This window comes from Melospiza melodia, chromosome 4, assembly GCF_035770615.1.
Source record: "Melospiza melodia melodia isolate bMelMel2 chromosome 4, bMelMel2.pri, whole genome shotgun sequence".
Lineage (NCBI taxonomy): Eukaryota > Metazoa > Chordata > Aves > Passeriformes > Passerellidae > Melospiza > Melospiza melodia.
Genome location: NC_086197.1, coordinates 1,863,367 through 1,887,280, shown reverse-complemented (window position 1 = coordinate 1,887,280; position 23,914 = coordinate 1,863,367). Strand labels below are relative to the sequence as shown.

The 23,914-nt window shown below is 47.1% G+C and overlaps 1 protein-coding gene across 1 annotated transcript in view; it reads left to right on the top strand.

The window, feature by feature from the left end:
- Positions 1 to 23,064, top strand: part of EXOC4 (exocyst complex component 4) — a 359,365-nt gene extending 336,301 nt beyond the window's left edge. The window contains 1 exon segment of the mRNA XM_063153646.1: positions 21,794 to 23,064. Within this exon segment, the coding sequence (XP_063009716.1) occupies positions 21,794 to 22,031 (238 nt within the window). The 3' untranslated portion in view covers positions 22,032 to 23,064.
- The last annotated feature ends 850 nt before the right edge of the window (positions 23,065 to 23,914 follow it).

Genomic DNA, 23,914 nt, shown 5'->3' with positions numbered 1-23,914 from the left:
GTCCCTTCTCACCCAGAGCATTCCATGATCCCCTGAAAAGGGAGGATGGGGAGGTTTAGGATGGAGGATGCAGCTGCAGCTCGAGCTTTTCTCAATCCCGCGTCAATCCTGCATCACTGCTGGGCTGGTACCGGGGCTGTGCTGCCAGGTTTGGATCCTCGGCGCTCCAGCCCTCCTGTCCTGCCAGCCCGGGCAGGTTTTTATTCCATTGGGCAGCTTTTTGTTCGATTTTCCCCAGATTTCTGCCGTTCCCTGGCAGCAGGAATCAGCAGTGCCCTGCTGCCATCTACTGGGAGCTGCCGAGGGAAAGGGAAGCATTCGAACATCCCCGTGCTCTGCAGGGAGACTTTTCATTGCCAAATCTTAATTCTCTGCCTGATTTTACTCCAGATAAATCCTGTGGTTGTGCCTGGGTGCCCCGGTTGCCTGAGGGAGGAGCTGGTGGAGGGAACCTTCCTGTGAAGCCATCTCTGAGCTCCATTGGTGTGTGGGGAGCATCAGGTCCAGCAAATCCTGACCTGGATGCTTTGCTCAGTCAGGATTCTCTGCAGAGCTCCTGAGATGCTCCCCTGCCACCTGTGGCAGTCAGTTCCCCTGACTCCCATCTCCTATTCCACTGGATCCCATTTCCAGTTCCCTGAATCTCATTTCCAGTTCCACTGGATCCCATTTCCAGTTCCACTGGATCCCATTTCCAATTCCACTGGATCCCATTGCCAATTCCACTGGATCCCATTTCCAGTTCCCTGAATCTCATTTCCAGGTCCACTGGATCCCATTGCCAATTCCACTGGATCCCATTTCCAGTTCCACTGGATCCCATTTCCAATTCCACTGGATCCCATTGCCAATTCCACTGGATCCCATTTCCAGTTCCCTGAATCTCATTTCCAAGTCCACTGGATCCCATTTCCAGTTCCACTGGATCCCATTGCCAATTCCACTGGATCCCATTTCCAATTCCACTGGATCCCATTGCCAATTCCACCGGATCCCATTTCCAGTTCCCTGAATCTCATTTCCAGTTCCACTGGATCCCATTGCCAATTCCACTGAATCTCATTTCCGGTACCACTGGATCCCATTTCCAGTTCTACTGATCCCCTTTCCAATTCCCCTGGATCCCATTTCCAGTTCCCCTGACTCCCATTTCCCACTCCAACATTTATAGATTTCCAAAAGTGACAGGGGCTGGAGAGTGACAGTGCCACCTCTCCAATGACACTGGACAAACCAACAGCCCATCAAATTTCTCTTCTCCATAAAAGAATGCAAAACAATGAGTTATTTACAGAAAGTGTGCGAGAGAGTTTGCTACAAGAATGTCAACATCAGAAGGCTTAAAAAATCTTAATTTAAGTGGCAAAAAAACCCATTAAAATTTAAGGAGAAAAACATCTTAAAAAATTTAAGGGAAGCATTTCAAATGTTCTCCTTGGGGCTGCCCTCAAGCCAGGACCAAATTTGGGGTGTTTAGGATCATTCAGTTTGAGCAAAGCCCACATTAGCTCATTAGCTGAGTACACAGGGCACTCTGTTCCCCCTCTTCATAGCTGAGTTGTGAAAGGTAAAAATCCCCAAATTTTCCCAGTCTGGATCCCAGGAAATCCCTTCCCTGCAGGGGATGAGGGCCAGGAGAGGCTCTGCAGGAAAAGCTTGTGGAAGGTTGTGCTCCTGTGTCTGCAGCCTGTCCTCGTTTGGGCCTGCAGCTTTTAATTAACAAAGCTGCTTTGGTTTTCAATTAAGGACTCGCTTACAACAAAATCCGTATTTTCTTCCCCTTTCTTTTCCGCCTTGTTTGCTCCCCCCTGTAGCTTCTGCTGAGCTTTGATCTCAGTGCAGGTTTAATTAGCTGTAATTAGTGGTTTTACCGCATTAACCGAAAATCAGAGGATTAAAAACCACCCCTCAGCTCCATGGCCTCGTCCCCACCTCCCTCCTCCTCCTGCTGCCCATGGGGGATTTGGGGGATCAGAGGGTCCCTGTGTGGCCCTTGCCCAGTGCACCCCAAAGCTCCACCTTTTTATGGGATCATTAAAAATCCATGGGATCATTAAAACTCCCTCATCCATGGATTCCATTCCCAGTGAAATCTGCCAGGAGTTTTTAGGAGGGCCCCAATCTGTGCCTTCCCAGCATTTTCTGGAGCATTTTTTGGGGTCTCTCCCTGCTTTTCAGTACATTTGGAATCATGGAATTTAGGCTGGAAAAGCCCTTCAAGATCATTGAGTCCAGCCCTGCCCAGGCCACCACTGCCCCATTGTCCCCAAGTGCCACATCCACATGGATGTTAAATCCCTGAGGGAGGGATAGGGACTCCACCTCTGCCCTGGGCAGCCTTTTTGGGAAGGAATTGTCCCAAAATCCACCCTGAGGCTGCACTGAGGCCGTTCCCTCTGCTCCTGTCCTGTTCCCCCCGGCTGTCCCCTCCTGGCAGGGACTTGTGCAGAGCCACAAGGGCCCCTGAGCCTCCTTTGCTCCAGGCTCAGCCCCTGCCCAGCTCCCTCAGCCCCTCCTGGTTCTCCAGACCCTTCCCAGCTCCCTCAGCCCCTCCTGGTTCTCCAGACCCTTCCCAGCTCCCTCAGCCCCTCCTGGTTCTCCAGACCCTTCCCAGCTCCCCCAGCCCCTCCTGGTTCTCCAGACCCTTCCCCAGATCCTTTGGCCTTTTCAGCTTTTCCAGCTTTCCCAAACTTTCAGCTTTACCAGTCCTTCAGAAGCTCCTGGAAGCTCGGGCATGGCCAAATCCTTTGCTGAAACTTCTCAGCACAGGATGGTGAGGAGATTTTGGAATATTTTGGAGGTTTTTGGAAGATGTGACTGCTCTTCTCCCTAGATGTGCTCAGTCTCAAATATTCCTCCCCAGGACAACCCTTGAGGGTTTTACACCCCCAGAGTAGCTGGATCAGGGGCTAAACTCTCCCAGCACTGCTCTCCCCTGGCTTTGGGAGGTCACAGAGCACCCACTTTCCAAGGGCCAGGAGGAATCATCTGAAATATCCGCAGGAATCATCTGGAAATATCAGCAGGCTCTGGGAGGCACCAGTCCTGCTCAGCCTCGCCAGTGTTGACTCAGTGTTTTATTTTGATCAGGTTTTCCAGCCCTTGCCCCAGGCGCTGTTAATCCTCGCTCTGTAACCTTTAAAGAGAGAGGTTTTCGTGTTCTCTGCAATGATTTTCATGGCCTGGACAGGGATGTCTGAGTAAAGAGATTAATTCAATTTTCCCAAACTGGAAATGGACTGAAAAACTGAGAGGCTTCATTGACTTTTCCTCGCTGGGTTCGTGGCGTGGTGGAGAAACAATCAATGGAGTGAACTTCTTGCCAGGCAGAACCTGGTGTTCCCATTTCCAGGCTCAGGAAAATGGGAATAAACATTTTTTCAAAAGTCAGTTTTGGCCAGAACACGTTCCTCCTCAGCCTTAAAACCACCAGGATATATTCTCCTGGAAATGAGTTCCAAACAAATCCCTCATTTATCCCCGAGGTGACAGTCTTTTGCTGATATGTGCTTTCTGGAGACTAATAAGTTTTGAATGTCTTTGGGGAGGGGGAGGGAAAAAGAAAACCTATCAAAGTAATTACTTTGTGTTCCCAAGCTCCTTATTTGTGTAGGTGCCTGTGTGTTTATCTCCCTCTGTCATGCTGCATTGCTAATGGTAATTAAAGGCAAGGGATTTTTCTTGCTGGGAGTTTTTTTCTTCTTATTTTCCACCTTTAGTGGTTTTGGCCTCGGTGACGATGCTCTGCCACTGGCCAGTCACTTGTGGAAGTGCTTTAATAGAAGGTCTGAGTTGGAATCCCAGCTGGAATTGGATAATTTAATTTACCCAGACCTGTGCAATGTGAGGTAGGCACTGGTTTTTCAGGCTAAGGTTTGACAGCACATCCTGGAGGTGCCAGTCCTGGTGGCCACTGTCCTCTCTGTGGTGGCTCTGGGAAATCAGGGAGAACTCATCAGTATTTGCTTTATTTGCACTGAATTTGGGTTGGGGGCAGCAGAAATACAGAGCAAACCCACGTGGTCTGTGGTTGGCAGTGGGGTGGGGTGTGTTACGTTAATTTGGATATTTAATTTATCCAGGAATTGGATAATTTACTTTATCCAGGCCTGTGCAATGTGAGGTGGGCACTGTTTTCTTCAGGCCAAGGTTTGACAGCACATCCTTGATGTGTCAGTCCTGGTGGCCATTGTCATCCCTGTGGTGGCTCTGGGAAATTGTGGAGAACTCCTCAATATTTGCTTTATTTGCACTGAATTTGGGTTGTGGGTGGTGGCAGCAAAAATATGGAGTGAACTCACATAGTCCATGGTTGGCATGGTAGCTTTGATTTTTTAAGATTTCCTAAGCCTTCTGATGTTGACATTCTTGTAGCAAACTCTCTCTCACACTTTCTGTAAATAACTCATTGTTTTGCATTCATTTATGGAGGAGGAGAAATTTGATGGGCTGTTGGTTTGTCCAGTGTCATTGGAGAGGTGGCACTGTCACCCTCCAATCCACTGTCACTTTTGGAAAACTATAAATGTTGGAGTTGGAAATGGGATCCAGTGGAACTGGAAATGGGATCCAGGGGAATTGGAAATGAGAGGGAAGGGAAGGGAAGGGAAGGGAAGGGAAGGGAAGGGAAGGGAAGGGAAGGGAAGGGAAGGGAAGGGAAGGGAAGGGAAGGGAAGGGAAGGGAAGGGAAGGGAAGGGAAGGGAAGGGAAGGGAAGGGAAGGGAAGGGAAGGGAAGGGAAGGGAAGGGAAGGGAAGGGAAGGGACCAATTCCTGGTGGGATAGAGGAGGGAAAAAGGAAACTGAGGAAAGGACAGGAGCAGCAGAACTGAGAGGACCAACAGGGTCAAGCGATGGCACACAGTGTGTTGGAGCAGGGATGGCAGGAGGTGTAGCCCAGGAACAGCCGGGTTCCAGCTCTTTAAATTGTTCAGGGGAGGTCTGGACTGGATTTAGGAACATTTTTTTCCCTCAGAAAGGGTTCCAAATCACTGGCACAGCTGCCCAGGGCAGTGGAGCAGTCACCATCCCTGGAAGAGTTCAAAACCACGTGGATGTGTCATGTGGGGATAAGGGTTAGTGGTGACCATGGCAGTGAAGGGGTTGCACTGGACACTTGAATTTTGGCAGGTTGAGACACATTCCTCTGTAATTAATTACTCTTTAATCAGCAGGATCTTTAATTCATTGACTTTTGGTCTGGCTTGGAGGCTTTAGCCAAATTAGGGCTTGTGGTGAGTCCAGGTGCAAAGCCACACATTCAGCTGGTGACCTAAATAATCCTAAATAAGGATTTCTACAGCTGCATTCTGCAACCAGGAGTTTCTTCCTTCACCTTCTGTGAGGATCCATGCCTGGGGATGGATCTGTAACATTCCCAGCTATCACGTCTTATCCTCAGGGATTATTCCCAAAAAAAGTCCCAGGATGGATTTTCCACCTTTCAGATGCTGAGAGCTGGGGCTGCCCCTGCTGGGAACACCCAAGGACCTTCCTTTGGCACTGAAGGATTGATTGATGATTATGGGGGGAATTTGCCCTCATGCCAGGGAATGTTCTCAACAATCAGCCATCTCCTGGCTCTGGGATCACAGAATCATGGAATGGTTTGGGTTGGGAGGGACCAATAATCCCCCTTCCTCCTAAAATCTAATCCAAATCTCACCTCTTTTAGTTTAAAACTTTCCTTTTGTCCTGTCACTATCTGTGGCCTGTGTAAAAAGTTGCTTTCCATCTTTTTTTTTTTTTTTTTTTTTATTCATTAATTCTCTTTAAGGATTTAAGACTGCAGAGAATTTGGGAGGTAACCAAGATTTTGTGGGCTCTGTGGAGTCAGTCATGGACAAGATGCCCCTCAGCATTTTCTGACCCATGGAGGAACAGCTCCACATCAGCTTTTTCCCTCCCTTTCCCCCATTTTCTCCCTTTTCAACTGTGCAGTAACATCTTCTCTGGGGCAATCACAATAAACAATAAACCCCTCACAATAAACCCTTTCCCTCTAAAATCTAATCCAAATCTCACCTCTTTTAGTTTAAAACTTTCCTTTTGTCCTGTCACTATCTGTGGCCTGTGTAAAAAATTGCTTTCCATCTTTTTTTTTTCATTAATTCTCTTTAAGATTGCAAAGAGTTTGGGATGTAACCGAGATTTTATGGGCTCTGTAGAGTCAGCTGGGGACAAGATGCCCCTCAGCATTTTCTGACCCATGGAGGAACAGCTCCGCATCAGCTTTTTCCCTCCATTTCTCCCCTTTTCTCCCTTTTCATCTGTGCAGTAACATCTTCTTTGGAGGATTCAGCCTCCCCCGTGGTGTTCCCCAGGAGGTTTCCCAGGAAAGGCGCGATCCCCCCCAAGCTGGATTTTGTGTGATTGCCATAATTACCCTCTGACCTCCACCCTCCAGCAGGATGAGACAGCCCAAAAGGAGAGCTGTGATTAAAAAAAACACAAAAAAAAAAAAAAACCAAAAAAATCCCAAATAAACTGAGAAATTATTCTTGAAGTGCCAAAGGCGAGAGGCTGCGGGGCAGGAACGAGCGGGGAATGCAGATCAGGCAACGCCGTCTATCCAAGGTGGAGCCTCTACCATTAAAAATTCTGACTCAAATGCAGTAAACGTGGAGGGAAGGAGGTGAATTATTGATGGGGAGCAGGGATTACCATATCTGACAGATGGAGACTGTCTGAGAACATTTTGCAGAGTGGCATCTGCACCGTGCCTGATTGGCGTCCCTGAACTTTCGCGCGTCAGATGTCGGATATCAACACACAAACTCTGATGTAGCAATTAAATCTGTCCTCTGATGAACCTGGGCCTCGTAGCCAGGAGAAATCCACACATTCAGAGGATGTCCAAATGCCTCAATCCTCATTTTTTAGGGAGCTTTTGAATAATTGCATCCAGAGCACTGCATTGAACACACACACGTAAATTGATGTCGATATATTTAAATATATCCAGGAAATTATGTGCAGCTTATGATGTCTTATTCCAATTTTACTGAAGGCTGCAAAGCTCCTCTTGTCTTTCATCATTTGTATTCCAGATTTGAGCTCAAATAATACAGAGAAGCTCTAAACTTCAGCTGCCACCTCACATCACAGAGGTGCATTAACACCTAAAGCTGAAATGGGTCTCTCAAGTGGATCTTCTCCTAAGGAAGTTGTAAATCAGACAGAATTCCACCTTGTCATGTGTGGGAAAACAAAGAGGAGAAGGAAAAGTGCAAATAAGAGCAAGTTTGATGCTTTGGTGGGAAACAGCTTGGATTGAGAAGAATCAAGATATAAAATATGCTTTTTTTGATAGGATTTAATAGGCTTTTTTTAATAGGATTCAGTGCCTCAGATCCTGGGTTGTTTTCCTAAGCCCAGCCCAACGTGGGAAATGGGTGAATTTTTCTGCCATCTGTTAAAAGTGGGGTGCTGGGGGAAATGCAGTTTTCCTTCATGGAGAATGTGCAGATTTTGGGAACCATCAGGAAAATGTGCTTTGAGTCCCTGGAGGGGCTTTCAGGAGTGGAATCTGGGATTGGTTACTCGAGGAGCATCACTGTTAGGAAAAATCTCTTCACCCAAAGAAGGGCAGGGCTGGAATATCTGTCCCTGGAGGGATTGAAAGCCTTGTGGTTGTGACATCTGGGGACATGGTCGGTGGTGGCCTTGGGAATGGTTGGACTGGATGTTCTAAAGGGCTTTTCCAGCCTGAATGGTTCTGTGATTCCATGATTTTGTGGGGTGGAATCCACCCCGTTGGACACACAAGGAGCTGCCCTCACAGAATGGATGAGGCTGGAGGGACCACGGTGGGGTCCTTGGTCCTTCTCACCCTCAGAGCAACCTTTGAGAGAACAGAGAAGTTCTGGGTTCAATGTCTCCAAAGTGCCTGGGGAAATCTCAAATGGGAATTGCGAGAGGTCGAAAAAACTTGAAAAAAATTAATAAATTACTACAGAAAACTCCATGTTCAGCTCTCGCAGCAGAGTCCTTTGGGGAGCCTGGAGGGTTTGTGCAGTTGAAGATGTGTCTCTGGGAGGAGATGAAAAGCAGTTCAGAGACTTGCTGTGCTTTTGATGGCTCTGAGCTACTCCACCATCCAGAAGCAGTGCAGGGACTCTCTTCTCTCACTCTGTGGGGACCAGTTTTGTTTCCAAGGAGCTGCAGTGGAGTCAGTCCATACAAAGTGACATTCAAGTGACACAACTCTAGGATATTCCATGAGTAAAACTTGTTTTTTCCATGCAGTGGAGAGTGGAGATAGAAACCCCATGTGTTCTGGGTTTTGCCTGGACTGACATTGCCTTGATAATATTTTCATTTAAAATGCTCAGATTTGTGCTGTCTGGCAAAAAAATACTGTAGTGAAGCTCTGTTGGGTGAAAAAGTTGGGATAATTGGAGCTAAACCCACCAGGAATGGCCAGCAGATGCCACAGCTGTGCTGCACACAGCAGTGTGGGAGCTGCTCTTTTAGGGGTGGTGGGCTTCAATCCTTCTAAATCTGACTTCTGCCCTCAGAATGATCAAGAGGGAGAAGCAATTTCAACCAAAAATGCTGGAAATGAGCAGCAGCTGCCCATAAAAACCTGTGGCCTCAAACCTGGAGGTTTCCAAGATTGGTAGATGTTGAGATGAAATGTTCCTCGGGCCAGTGGCCAGCAGAGAAAGCAAGGAGCAGAGGGTTGGAGCTCTGAATCCCTCATCCAGGAGATCCACAGCTCCATGCTGATGGCCACCACTTATGGACATCTCAAATTTTGGCACTGAATCCGTCCTGGTTTCTCTCTGCCATAGTTACTACGCTGACTCAATGGTCCTGACCACAGCCTACCACAAGAAGATGTTGACTTGTTGGACCCAAACACAACCTATCCCAAGCAGACATTGACTTGTGGACCCAACCATGACCTACCTGTTTTTCTTGGCTGACTTTGACTTGGAAATCCAACCATGACTTACCACAGGCTGACATTGACTTTTGGAACTCAACCATGGCCCCTTACAGGCAGACATGACTTGTGGAACCCAACCATCACCTACTGCAGGCAAAATTGACTTGTGGAATCCAACCATGGCCTACCCCAGGCAGACATTGACTTTTGGAACTCAGCCATGGCCTACTACAGGCAGATATTGACTTGTTGGACCCAACCATGGCCTACTACAGGCACGCATTGATTTGTGGAACCCGAACTCAACCCACACCAGGCAGACATTGACTTGTGGAACCCAACCATGACCTACTGCAGGCAAAATTGACTTGTAGAACCCAACCATGACCCACTCCAGGTAGACACTGACTTGTAAAACCCAACCATGACCTACCCTAGGCAGACACTGACTTGTAGAACCCAACCATGGCCTGCCACAGGCAGACTTTGACTTGGAAACCCAACCATGACCCACCTCAGGCTGACTTTGACTTGTGGAACCCAACCATGATCTACCCCAGGCAGATATTTCAAATAGGAGTCTCCTCAAGCCAGGTCTCATAAGCTCTTGAAGATCTATTTCACACCCAAGATGGCTCAGCTACCTTAGAAGGCATAAAATCAGCAGGATGGCTTCTGTGGCAGTGTTGGAAACAAAAAAGTTTTAATAAAAAGCAAAATAACAAAAAACTTTACAGGGAAAAACCGATCCAGGTGCAAGAGGCCCTCCTGTCCCTGGTAAAACACCCCACAAAAGCCATTGGTTTCTTTGTTCTCCTCTTTTTCTAGTAAATTGCCCAGGTGGGACTTTTTGGCTCCTGTCCAATTGGCCATCCTTAAATTTGAGGTGAAGTCTCCCAGGTCCTATGAGGTGTCTTTTTACTTAATCAAGGAGAGAAACTTCTGGGTTTATTTCCTTTTTAAGGAGACAAAGGATGGTTTTGTCACTCTGTCAACAAGGGGCACATCCCTATAGACATTGACTTGTGGGCCCAACCATGGCCTACTACAGGCTGACGTTGACTTGTTGGACCCAAACTCAACCTACCCCAGGCAGACAATGACTTGTTGGACCCAACCATGACCTACTGCAGGCAGACATTGACTTGGAAACCCAACCATGACCTACCCCCGGCAGACATTGACTTGGAAACCCAACCATGACCTACCACAGGCAGACATTGACTTGGAAACCCAACCATGACCTACCCCCGGCAGACATTGACTTGGAAACCCAACCATGACCTACCACAGGCAGACATTGACTTGTGGAACTCAACCATGACCTTTTACAGGCAGACATTGACTTGGAAACCCAACCATGGCCTACCACAGCCAGACACTGACTTGTGGAACTCAGCCACGGCCTACCACAGACTGACTTTGATTGTTGGACCCAACCATGACCTACCCCAGGCTGACACTGACTTGTGGACCCAACCATCACCTACCCGTTTTTCTCGGCTGACTTTGACTTGTTGGACCCAACCATGACCAACCCCAGGCTGACATTGACATGGAAACCCAGCCATGACCTCTTACAGGCTGACACTGACTTGTGGAACCCAACCATGACCTACAGACATTGCCTTGAGGGCCCTGCTCGAGCTTCTGCCCCAGTTCTGTCCCCATCCCAGGTAGATCCCATCCCAGCCATTCCTGGTTTATCCAAGCTCAGCTGGCACCGCCTCCCCAGTCGCATCCAGTTCCACCTCACCTGATCCTAAATAAATTGGAAGGTTGCCACAGTGATTGTTGTTCCCAAAGGGAAGAGAAAATTGTGGGATTTTTTGCTGACTGGAGCAATCTCTGCTGCACTTTTGTGGAAGTGCTGACTCCCTCTTCTTTCAGGCTGCATTCGTTTCCACCTTCCTTCCAATTTATGCATGAGGCAAGGGGAAAAAAATCCCTTAATATTCCTTATAAACTGGCAGATGGTATCGATAATTTTTTTATTTTTTTTTTTACTATATGCAGTAAAATGCAAATGTGTGTGGCTTATTTGCAAATGCTGGCATTAATAACTGATATTTAAACAGGTCAGATTAACACTTTTACTGATCTATTAAAAAGATTCCTTTCCAATCATTTGCACACTCAAAATCAATTTTAGTACGACATGTAAATTGAATTTAATTTTTTTATACAAAATTGCATTTATCTTCCTGAGCCATTAAATTTACTATTTAATATGTCCTTTCCAGCTCACTTGGCTAGAATTTCATTGCTCTTTATCTGTATAAATTTAATTAGCCTTGATATCATCAGTATATTATAGAACTAATTAAAGATTTAGATAAGTGCTGAGGGTGCTTGTTTAATACCCTATAAAGTTCCATTTGGAGAGGGAGAATTTCCATCTCTCATTAGGATCAGTTTGGAGCTACAAGGAGTGGCTCAGACATTGTGGGTTTTTTTTGGTTTTTTTTTGAAGAATTATTTAATGGGCTTTAATGGGTTTATCCTCCCTTTGAAGAGCTGTGTAATTGCTGTGTCGCGCTGCACGCTGGGAGGGGGCTCAGAGGTGCTCAGGGATTGGGTGTCAGTGCTCTGTGGGGATGCTCAGGGATCCCCATTCCCTGAATCCCGGGCTTGCTGAGGTGGGAAAAGCCCTCCAAGGTCACAGAATCCATCTTGTCACCAGCCCTGAGTGGCACCTGCTTGGACACCTCCAGGGATGGGCCCTCCAGACCCATCCAACCTTTTCCAATGTTTACCAACTTTTCCCATCCAACAGTTTGGGAGAAGAATTCCAGATGGATTAAGGGAGCAGGGAGAGTTCAGTTTTGTCCTAAATAAAGAGGAAATTCCTTTTGATCTCTCTGTTTTACCAACTTTTTCCATGAGGAAATTCCTTCTGATCTCTCTGCTTACCAACTTTTTCCATTAGGAATTTGTGGTAGTGTTCACAGGGGTCCCAGGACGAGGGAAGGGATGAGGATCTGGCTCCATGTTTAGAAGGCTGATTTATTATTTTATTATATATTTTATATTAAAATATATAATATATAACACTAAAAGAATAGAAGAAAGGATTTCAACAAAAGGCTTGAAAGGAATAGGAAGAATGATAATAAAATATTGTAACTCTCAGAGAGTCCAAGCCAGCTGACTGTGATTGGCCATTAATTAGAAACAACCACATGAGACCAATCCCAGATGCACCTGTTGCATTCCACAGCAGCAGATAATCATTGTTTACATTTTGTTCCTGAGGCCTCTCAACTTCTCAGGAGGAAAAATCCTGAGGAAAGGATTTTTTTCATAAAATGTGTCAGTGACAGGAAATTCCTTCTGATCTCTCAGTTTACCAACTTCTTCCATGAGGAAATTCCTTATAATCTCTCTGTTTACCAACTTTTTCCGTGAGGAAATTCCTTCTGAGCCTCCCCTGGAGCTCCTGTTCCCAGCAGGGCAGCGTTGTCCAAGTGATGGGAGGGAGGGAAAAGGAAATAAGAAGGAAATATTAATGAGGAAATAACAGCTAAGGCAGATAACTATCAGGATAAAAAGGAGGAGGGAGAACAGGAGAGAGCTTTCGGAAGGGTGGTGATGTTCTGCACGTCCCTTCCCCTTCCCTTTGCTAATTAATTCTGCGTTTAAGAGCTGATTTCTCATCTGTGTTTGACAAAAAGCTCTGCAGTGGTGACAAACCCAGTGACAGAGCTGCACGTGGCACCCAGAGGTGTTGGCTGGGAGGGTTTTTATCCAAAATGGCTTTTTCTGTATAAAAAGCAGCCCCAAGGTGAGCTGACTGATATGTAGGGCTTCATTCGCTGTCTCTGTGGTTTAAACTTTAAAAGGGAAAATAATTGGATTTTCTAACGAGGCTGTTTCTAATTAGAAGGCAGTGCTTGTGCCCTTTTGAATAAATACACCTGTTTTTCTTGCCTGGCTCTGTAGTGATCAGAGCTCTGTGTGGGTGCTGAGCAAGGGGTGAGGGCTTCCCACCTCTGATACTTTTTCCTGCCTTGGATTAATGACTTAACTGTAATTATTCTCCCAGCTTTTTTACAAAAACCACATTATTATCCTTCCATCACTTGATTATTTATTAAGGGCTGTGATTTGCTACCACAGGAGCATGGAGCACCCCTGTACTCCAAATTCACTTTTATTTCTTCCTCTCCTGCTTTGTTTCCTTTCCCAGATCATTCCCCATCTTGGAATTTTGCACATTTTTAGGTTTTTAATGGGGGTTTTCACGTTCTTGTGCTTTTTTATGTTCTTGTGAGCACGGCCCCAGAGCCACCTGTGCCTCCTGCCCCAAATTGTGCCATGTGTGGTGATGGGGCAGCTGCTTGCCAGGGGCTGTGGGTGAGGTGAGCACAGAGGAGGTGGAGATCACAGGGATGGGAACATTTTTGGCCTCATTTTGGGGTTTTCAGTCCATGGAGCCATGGAGGAGAATGTCCAGGCCTTGGTGTGGTGTCTGAGGGGAGCTGAGGGTGACCAGAACAGCAAAACCATCCCTGATGTGACCTCCCCTAAAGCACTTTGGGCTCTTCTGGAGATGCAGAAGGAACATTCCCACTGGTGTCCCCAGAACTGCTCCAAGTTGATGGAAAATCAAGGAATAAATCTGCAGGAAAGTCTATCAGGATTTACATTCCCTCACAGGGGATTTACAACTCCCCCCACCATGGAGCCATGTAGGAGGATGTCCAGGCCTTGGTGTGGTGTCTGAGGGGAGCTGAGGGTGACCAGAACATAAAAACCATCCCTGATGTGACCTCCCCTAATGTTCAGAACCACTTTGGTTCCTCTGGAGGCACAGAAGGAACATTCCCATTGGTGTCCCCAGAACTGCTCTGGGTTGATTGAAAATCAAGGGATAAATCTGCAGAAAATCAATCAGGATTTACATTCCCTCACAGGGGATTTACAACTCCCCCCGATGGAGCCATGTAGGGGCTTCTTCCTCACCCCAGGCACTCAGGAGAAGCGTCCAGGCCTTGGTTTGGTGTCTGAGGGGAGCTGAGGGTGACCAGAACAGCAAAACCATCCCTGATGTGACCTCCCCTAAAGCACTTTGGGTTCCTTTGGAGGCACAGAAGGAACATTCCCACTGGTGTCCCCAGAACTGCTCCGGGTTGGTTGAAAATCAAGGAATAAATCTGCAGAAAAGTCCATCAGGATTTACATTGCCTTGTGGGGGATTTATAACTCCCCCCACCATGGAGCCATGTAGGAGAATGTCCAGGTCTTGTTGTGGTGTCTGAGGGGAGCTGAACTTGACCAGAACAGCAAAATCTCTGTTGTGACCTCCTCTAATGTTCAGAACCACTTTGGGTTCCTCTGGAGGCACGAAAGGAACATTCCCGTTGGTGTCCCCAGAACTGCTTTGGGTTGGTTGAAAATCAAGGGATAAATCTGCAGAAAAGTCCATCAGGATTTACATTCCCTCATGGAATGGTGTCCTGAGGGTGGTGTCCCTTGTTTTAGGGTTGCAGCTGCAGTTTAGGATGAGCAGTGGTTGGAAAGGGGAACTGGATCCATCCCGGGAAGTGTCCAAGGCCAGGTTGGAGCAACCTGGGATAGGGATGTTGTCCCATTTGGAATTGGATGATCCTTAAGGTGCCTTCCAACCCAGCAGTGGTTGGAAAGAGGAGCTGGATCCATCCCTGGAATTGTCTAAGGCCAGGCTGGATGGGGATGTTGTCTCATTTGGGATCAGATGATCCTTAAGGTCCCTTCCAACCCAGCAGTGGTTGGAAAGAGGAGCTGGATCCATCCCTGGAAGTCTCCAAGGCCAGGTTCGAGCAACCTGGGATAGGGATGTTGTCCCAGTTGGGATTAGATGATCCTTAAGGTCCCTTCCAACCCATCCCATGTGTGATTCCATGAAAAGCCTGGAAGCTGTCACCTCCCATCCCTGTTTTCCATCTCGTCGTCAGGAGCTCCCGCATTTGCAGATCTTTGATTTAAAATGCTGCTCACTGATGTGTGTGTGTGCAAACATCCCCTCAGCCTTCACCAGGTGCAGAGATTACAGTAATTGCTGCTTCACCTGCGTTTGCCTTCGGTGTTCTGAGCTTTCAAAATTCCCTTTGCAAGCTCCTGCAGGACTCATCCCTCCTGCCCCATATCCTGGGCCTGTGACCATCCTCAGCTCTCCCCCAGTCCCAGCTCTAATAACTCCAAAGGGAAAATCCCATGGGATTTTCTTCTTTCAGCCAGGCCTGAAAATCCATTTCTTCTGCATTACTTGACTGAAGTCAACAATTTCTGTCACCTTAACTGAAGTCAACAATTTTTGCTGTTTTTTCCTTTTTTTTTTTTTTGCACTCACTCATCCCCCTCTATATTTAAATGTCATGTTTCCACCATGATCTTCAAATATCAAAACTGAGTGATTTTATAACCACAGCTTTGGTCTTTGTTATCATCTTCAGTTTTTGGCTTGTCCTACCTGTTTTTTTGTAAAATCCCAGAATTTGGGTTGGAAAGGACCTTAAAGATCATCCCAAGCCCCTGCCATGGGCAGGGACATCTTCCACTGTCCCAGGGTGCTCCAACCTGGCCTTGGACACTTCCAGGCATCCAGGAGCAGCCACAGCTCCTCTGGGAATTCCGTTCCCCACCCTCATCATGAAATCTTCCTTCTATCCTGTCTCCCTGTCCCCTCATTCAGTTTTTATCCACATTTTCCATAAGTGGTCCCTACTTAACCTTTCTGACTTTCCCATTAGAGCAGCAATTCCGGGTGCTGCCAAAGCTCCTCCCTAATGCCCCAAAAGAGAGGGAGATAAGGGACAGAATTCACATTTCTCCTTTTTCTCGTTCCCTTTGGCTAATTCAGTGCCCAGACTGGAATTCCTGTTCCTGCCTGATGCAGAGCAGGCCCCCAGCCATGCCAGGAAGGGATAATTAAAGTGGGATCCTTTATTCTGAAACATCTCCTCCTCTGAAGAGGAGACCAAGTCATTCTCAGGGAAATCAGGGTTTCATTTGGAATTCACCTGGCCACCTTTTGAAAACTTTTTTTTTTTTTTTTTTGGGGGGGGGGTTAGAGGTGAACATTAGCATTTAAATGGAGAATGGTATTAATAGCCCTCAGAGGAGCTGGGCTCATCCTCATTGCCTTTCCTGAGATTTTTTTTTTTCCCTGAAATGAGAAAGCTTCTTAATTTTTATTCTCTTTCTCCAAGAACAGAGTTCAAGAGACCATTTTTTAATATGGGTATCTATAGATATATAAGCTCAAAATGCCTCCGTGCAGAATGGGTTCGTGGTTGGCAATCTGCTGTAGTTTCTTTCAAAAGTGCTGCTGAAAACCCAACAAAACAAACTGGTTTGGGGGTCAGGTGGATTCTGCACTTTTGGTTTGCCCGTTTTTGGATGGTTTTTTGAATGTTTTTTTGGATGGCTTTTTTTGGATGGTTTTTTGGATGGCTTTTTTTGGATTTTTTTTCCTGCAGCTGGGAGCCATTTCCATCCCATTATAGGGATATGTAACTTCCCCTGTCTGCTCTTAGCACTGAGCTGTTCCTCCTGTCATGGTGGATCTTCAGGGGCAATTCCAGATGGATAAAGGGAGCAGGGAGAGTTCAGTTTTGTCCCAAAAAATGCCCCAAAAAAACTTCAAGGCAGCTTTGGACCCAATCCCATTGCCAGTGGCCAGAGGAACAGGCCATGGGTGTCTTGGTTGGGATGTGAACTCATCACATTAAAAATTGACTTAATTTTTTAAAAAAATTAACAAACCTTTGTCATCCAAACCATCAGAATTAGTTAATTATACTGTTTGAGCGGGATGTTAATGATTTGGGATCCCTCAGGCAGTCCTTCACTCCTCATTCCCCAAAATGTGCCATCAACACCGGGGCTGGATGCCCATGGAGAAGTTTTTGACCATCCTGAAGAGCTGAAAGCCTGGAGCAGATCAATTCCCTTGTAAAGAGAAGCTCTTATTCCACAGGAATTTGGGAGAAGAGTTCCTATGGAATAAGAAGAACCTTCCTAAGAAGAACAGGTCCCTAAGGACCCGTCCATGTTTTTTTGTGTGTAAAATCTCTCCTGTCAGATCAGCCCAACAAAACCCATCAGTGCTTTTCAGCATAACACAAATATGGAAATAAAAGGATTTCCCTGTTGGAATGAGTCCCTGGGACACTTTGTTCCCATCAGCTGCATTCCCACAATCCTAGAATGAGTTGGATTGGAAGGGACCTCCAAAATCATCCCTACCATGATAGGGACACCTTCACGTGCTCCAAGCTGCATCCAACCTGGCCTTGCACATTCCAGGGATCCAGGGGCACGGAAGTTTTGCTCCAAAGTAGAAAATCTGTGGTCTTTCCAATGTGACAGAGCACCTTAAAGGAAAGAAAGCACCTAAAAGGAAAAATAAAAAAAGAATCTTAGAATTATTTGGGTTGGAAGGGACCTCCAAAATCATCCCTGCCATGGTGGGGACACCTTCCATGATCCCAGGCTGCTCCAAGCCCCGTCCAACCTGGCCTTGCACATTCCAGGGATCCAGGGGCACGGAAGTTTTGCTCCAAAGTAGAAAATCCATGGTCTTTCCAATGTGACAGAGCACTTTAAAGGGAAAAAAGCACCTAAAAGGAAAAAAAAAAACCATCTGAGAATGAGTTGGGTTGGAAGGGACCTCCAAAATCATCAAAATCATCCCTCCCATGCCATAATCCAGGCTGCTCCAAACCCCATCCGACCTGGCTTTGGACATTCCAGGGATGCAGGGGCAGGGAAGTTTTGCTTCAAAGCAAAAAATCTGTGGCTTTTTTAATGTGACAGAGCACCTTAAAGGGGAAAAAAGCACCTAAAAGGAAAAGAAACATCTTAGAATGAGTTGGGTTGGAAGGGACCTCCAAAATCATCCCTGCCATGGGACATCTTCCATCACCCCAGGCTGCTCCAAGCCCCATCCAGCCTGGCCTTGCACATTCCAGGCATCCAGGGGCAGGGAAGTTTTGCTCCAAAGTAGAAAATCCATGGTCTTTCCAATGTGACAGAGCACTTTAAAGGGAAAAAAGCACCTAAAAGGAAAAAAAAAATAAATCTTAGAATGAGTTGGGTTGGAAGGGACCTCCAAAATCATCCCTGCCATGGTGGGGACACCTTCCATGATCCCAGGCTGCTCCAAGCCCCATCCAGCCTGGCACAAAAACATGGAACAGATTCTTAGAGACCTGTTCTTTTTAGGAAGGTTCTTCTCCCAAATTCCTATGGAATAAGAGCTGCTCTTTACAAGGGAATTAATCTGCTCCAGGCTTTCATTCCAGGGATCCAGGGCCAGGGAAGTTTTGCTCCAAAGTAGAAAATCCATGGTCTTTCCAATGTGACAGAGCACCTTAAAGGAAAAAAGGGCTAAAAGTGCACAAACTGACCACTGGACAAGCCCAGCAGCACAGCCCCGTCCTCTCCTCACCTGTCCCAAATCTGAGGTGACTGAAGAATTCCTGCCCCTCACAAACACAGGACTCATCTGTCACTCTTCTCGGGATCAGATTATTTTTTAATTAAAAAATTTCCTCTCTAGAAGAAAAGGGGAGCAGGCGAGGCAGCAGGGAAGGAGCACAAGGTGTGCATTTTTAATTGGGTGCAATTAAAAACCTGCCGCTGTGCCACGGCAGCGCCCGCGGCCAGGCCCGATTTGCATGAGTAATTATTCACTCCATTACGGAGCCTGCTCAACTTTGCCTCCCTTGTCTTTGAAAGTATTAATAAATATTGATCAGACGCTCTCCTGTTTGCCTTCGCCCGAGCAGCTCTGATGGACTCAGCCTCTGATGTTATCAAATAATGAAATATGAAAGAGGGAGTGGGACGAGCCTCTTGTTCTGTGATTTTTTATTTAGGCTCTTCATTTTCCTCTCACAAGTGTGTTTGTCCCTGCCATTAGAAACCCTCTTTTGATTGTCAAGAGGTGGCTGAGGGAAGCGAGTTGTAAAGGATGGAGGGAATAAATAAATGGAGGACAGTGAGGGGAATCTGCTCCATGGAAAGCTCCAGATTCACTTTAAAACCACAAAGGAGGCCAACTCCTTTGTGGTTTTAAAGTTGAGGTTTAAAAACCAAGGAAAACAGTTAAAAGTTATCAAAAGCTTGGTCTGTCACCTGACAAATAGGTTAATAAATAATTATGTGGGATTAGCAAAGCTGAGCAAAGAGCAAATTTAGCTCCCCAAGATCTCTTTTGGCTTTAATGTGGGCACAGGGAAGGACAGGGAAGCTGATTTACCCTCCCCAGACCATCAGCCTGGGCAGGAAAAGCTCCCAGGGCTCAGCCAGGGGATACCTGGGGGCAGAAGAGAGGAGCTCAAAGCAGGGGTGGAACTGGATGGGCTTTCAGGTCTCTTTCAACCCAAACCATCGTGTGAGCCTCAATAAAGGGGATTTTTATCACTTTGACTTTAAGACCTGCCCATGTTGGGTGCCCAGAGCAGCTGGGGCTGCCCCTGGATCACTGGAAGTGCCCAAGACCAGGCTGGACAGGGCTTGGAGCCCCCTGGGATGGCAGAAGGTGCCCCTGACCATGGCAGGGAATGGAACAAGAGGAGCTTTGAGATCCCTTCCAACACAAACCCCTCTGGGATTTTAGGATGACGTTCAGCAGGAAGATGTCTGTGCTTTGTTCAGCTTTCTCTGCTCATGGAAGTGTTGAATAAAAGCAACAGCTCGTGGAATTCTGCAAAAGCAAAGGTCTGGGACATTGTCACGATCCGTCCTTACGAACGCGTTTTGGGATGGTTCGTGGGGTGATCTCAGGGTGCAAAAAAACAACACAGCACAGGGGATTTGCAGTGATAATCAAAATGCAGCTTTATTGAATGACCACAGCAAAATGTGATAGAGGGATTAAGGGAGAGAAAAAGAGAGAGAGAAAGAGGGGGATATAGCTACCAAATGTAGAGACGAAGTCCTTTGGTCCAGTCTGTCGCAAACATCTTTTATGGAAAATCCTTTCCTTAGGATTTTTCGTCCTGAGAAGCTGGGAGGCCTCAGGAACAAAATGTAAACAATGGTTATCTGCTGCTGTGGAATGCAACAGGTGCATCTGGGATTGGTCTCATGTGGTTGTTTCTAATTAATGGCCAATCACAGTCAGCTGGCTCGGACAGAGAGCCAAGCCACAAACCTTTGTTATCATTCTTTGCTATTCTATTCTTAGCCAGCCTTCTGAGAAAATCCTTTTTTCTATTCTTTCAGTATAGTTTTAATGTAATATATATCATAAAATAATAAATCAGGCTTCTGAAGCATGGAGTCAACATTCTCATCTCTTCCCTCAGCCTGAGACCCCTGTAAACACCGTCACACTAGTCCAGTCGAGGATCCACCTGTTATGTCAGGGACATCTCAAAATCACTCATTAACTCAGAGGTTTTTATTATGATAATTCTATTGGAAATTGTGAGGGGGGGGGGGAAACAGATACAGTAAGGAATAAATGTAACAGGCAGTCCATGTTCTCAGCAGTAAATGAGAGCCATTGTTTTCATAGTCCAGTGGTCACACCTGCAGGCAAACATCTCACTTCGGTCAGCTTTGGTCCCACACACACCTGCCCTGGGCTGGGGGTGTCAGTCCCATCCTTGGAAGGAGCAGAGGGGCCTTTCCACATGGGGGTTCCACGTCTCAGTCCTTGATGGAGAGGCTCCTTACATCCCAGTCTGTCACGGTGGTTGTAAAACAGGTGAGGGTCTGCTGGGGGGAGACCACCTGAGACTCAGGAGAAGTCCAGCCAGGCCGAGAGGTGGGACAGCTCCCAGAGCTGCTGTTGCAAAAAGGGCACGGTGCCCTGTAGGAGTGTTGGGGGGCAGCATGGTCGGGATGGACGGAGGCGAGAGATCTCTGCAGCCAGGTCAGGAATTTGGGGTTCATTGCAGAGGGCCTGGGTGCAGGGCCCTGCTGGCATTTGGGGTTTATTGCAAAGGGCCTGGGTGCAGGGCCCTGCTGGGATTTGGGGTTTATTGCAAAGGGCCTGGGTGCAGGGCCCTGCTGGGATTTGGGGTTTATTGCAAAGGGCCTGGGTGCAGGGCCCTGCTGGAGCTGCAGCCACAGCTCAGAGCAGGCCCGAGAGAAGAGAGGGGGAGAGACAATGAGAGGGTGAGAGAGTAAGGGAGTAAGAGAGTAAGAAAACAAAAGCATAAGAGAGTAAAAGGGGTAAGAGAGTAAAAGGCAAGAGGGCGAAGTTCCCGTCACAATATCATAAATCTTCTTCTGTGTTGAATATTCTAATTCTCACTAACCAATCTAGTACAAGATACAAATCCTACAGCATTTACATACAGCCTATAAGAATCATTACATTACCACACTGTGTTACATTTTAAACCCTAAAATCTCCTCTTTGGGCCCCTTCTGCCAAGCTGTAGGGTCTGCTCTGACCCTTGGGCCTGTCTGCAGGCAGAGGGTGTTGTTCCATCACAAGGGGATCACCTTCAGCTGGCCACACCATTGTCTTCCAGTTGTTCAGTAACTGAGGGATCTCAAAGCTTGCTTTCATTTCAATCTTGCTTATAGTTTCCCTATTCTCAAAATCTTTTGCCAGACAATCATATTGATAAGGCTTTCCTGCTTCATCTTCCCCAACAGTGCCTCCTTCTTCTTCTCATTGGGCTCAGTGTAGCACACAGCAAACAAGACCTGTGAACAACAGCCTAGCACTGTGTTCAGCTCTCAGGGCCCTTGCCATGTGTAATTTTCTCCTTCAGACCCAGAGATTTTAGACAGGGGGAGGTTTTTCTTCAGTGGTCCCCAAATGACAATCGTGGGGCAGATGAGGGAAAATTCCGACGCCATCCATGTGAGACACAGAACCCATCAGTTCTTGTTGTCAGGAATCTCACAGCCATCCAGCAGCAGGGCTGAGCAGGGTGTTTTTCTCTCTGCAGGCAGTACTACGAGATGCTCTACAACACGGCAGACGAGCTGCTGAACCTGGTGGTGGACCAGGGCGTGAAGTACACGGAGCTGGAGTACATCTACGCCCTGAACCTGCTGCACCGCAGCCAGACGGGCGTGGGCGACCAGACCACGCAGAACATGAGGCTGCAGCGCCTCAAGGAGATCATCTGCGAGCAGGCTGCCATCAAGCAGGCCACCAAGGACAAGAAGATCACCACCGTGTGAGCCCCTCTGCCACCTCCCTCACCCGAGGCCAGCGGGCGGCACCTCCGAGTTTGTTTTTTGTTGGTTTTGTTCTGTTTTAATCAAAGATAAAATGGGAATCTTCTGGGCGTTGTGGTGAGGAGGGAAATGCCATTTGAGATTTGGGTGGTTTTGGTGTGTGTCCATGTAACGCTTCTTTCGTGTTCTCCCAAAAGAACAGCAGCAGGAGCCCCAGCGGGGTTTGGGGTGGGATATTCGGCTTTGCTCTGTTGCTGCTGCTTTGCCTTGAGATGTAAAGGGAGCTGTGGGGTGGGAAAAGGGAAAATTGGGTCTTGGAGGTTTAGACCACACTAAATAATCAGCACCCTGCCAGTCAATGCCAGGCTTGTTGACCACACGTGGGATCTCGATGGTTTGGAGATCTTTTTCGGAGCCTGCTCAGCTCTGCCAGCGCTCCCTCCAGGCTGTTCCCACGTGAAGTTTCCTGCTGTTTCCCCTGCTCAAAGCTGGGGTTGTTTATTCCTTCAGGTGGTGATCAGGCAGTGCTGCACGTGGGAGGTAACACGGGACCATTTGTTTCCACTTCTCCTCTTTCATTATCCCGGAGCCATCTGGCGCCGGCTCCTGCAGCGCCGGGCGGGGGGGGGGGATGCGGGAGAAAATTGCCAATATAAAATAACAAAATAACAAAAAAGCTTCTTTTTCTTGTCCTGAATGTCATCTCTGAGTCCCCCCAGCTCCAGGGATATTTTGTGGCTGTCATTTGATGCACTGGAAGGATTGGCAGGGTTGTGTAGCTCAGCACCAATGATCAGCAAGGGCAGGAGGGCACACCCAGGGCACACCCAGGGCACCAACTCTGCCCTGCCCTGACCCTTTAAATTCACCTGGAAAAAGGTTCCTTATTCCTCCAAAATCTGAATCCACTGCACTTGTATTTGCCACAAAAACTGGGGACCCAGCTGGGTTTCCTGTGCTGGGAAAGGTTCTCTCTGAGCTGTAGGTGCTTTGTGTGTCAACCTTGAAATTGCAGAATTAAAGGATGTTTAAAATCCCTGGTGGTTTGTCTGGCTGTTTTTAAGAACTCTCATTCCTGAGGTGTTTAAAAGATTCCTTTCCAGGCCCAAATTCGGTGCTCTCCAAGGCTCCACCAGTGTGGAAATGATTTTCTGAGGCACTCAGTCCAGCCCTCAGCTACCATGGACCAACTCCAGAGGCTTCTCACCATCCATGTAAGACACAGAACCCATCAGTTCCTGTTGTGAGGAATCTTCCGAGGTTTTTTCCCCTCCTTTTATTCATAATCCCTCCTTTTTTCCCCTTCCTTTTATTCTTAATCCTTCCTTTTTTCCCTCCTTTTATTTATAATCCCTCCTTTTTTCCCTCCTTTTATTCATATTTTTCTCATGCCAACATTGGCCATTAACTGCAGTTCCTCCTTTTCCCTGAGGGGTTTGCAGGAATGGGGAGAATTCCATGAGGGATGGAGATGGGATGTTTCTGAATTCACAGATCTGTGTTCACCTGCTCAGACATTGCCACATGCAGGTCCTGGAATGTTGGATATTCCCTAACTGGACTTTGGAAAAAGGAAAAGCAGCTGCTTGGGACAAGGAAATGAGATTTCCTTGTCCCTTGTCCTTGCTTGGTACAAGCAAATCCTATTTTGGACCCTTTGAGGTGTGGGACTGATGTGTGAGGAGCTCTGAATTCAGACTGGGCTGCTGTGTGCTGGTGTGCAATTGGTTAATTATTAATTTCTTAATAATCTGAGGCTCTGCTTTGCTGATCTCAGGCTTTGCAGTCCACATTTCCCTCCCACCCAGCAGCTGTGCTGGTGGGGGCCAGGACAGATTGGATAAAATCAGGAAAATCTCATCTTTGGGAGTATTTTTGAGTCTAAA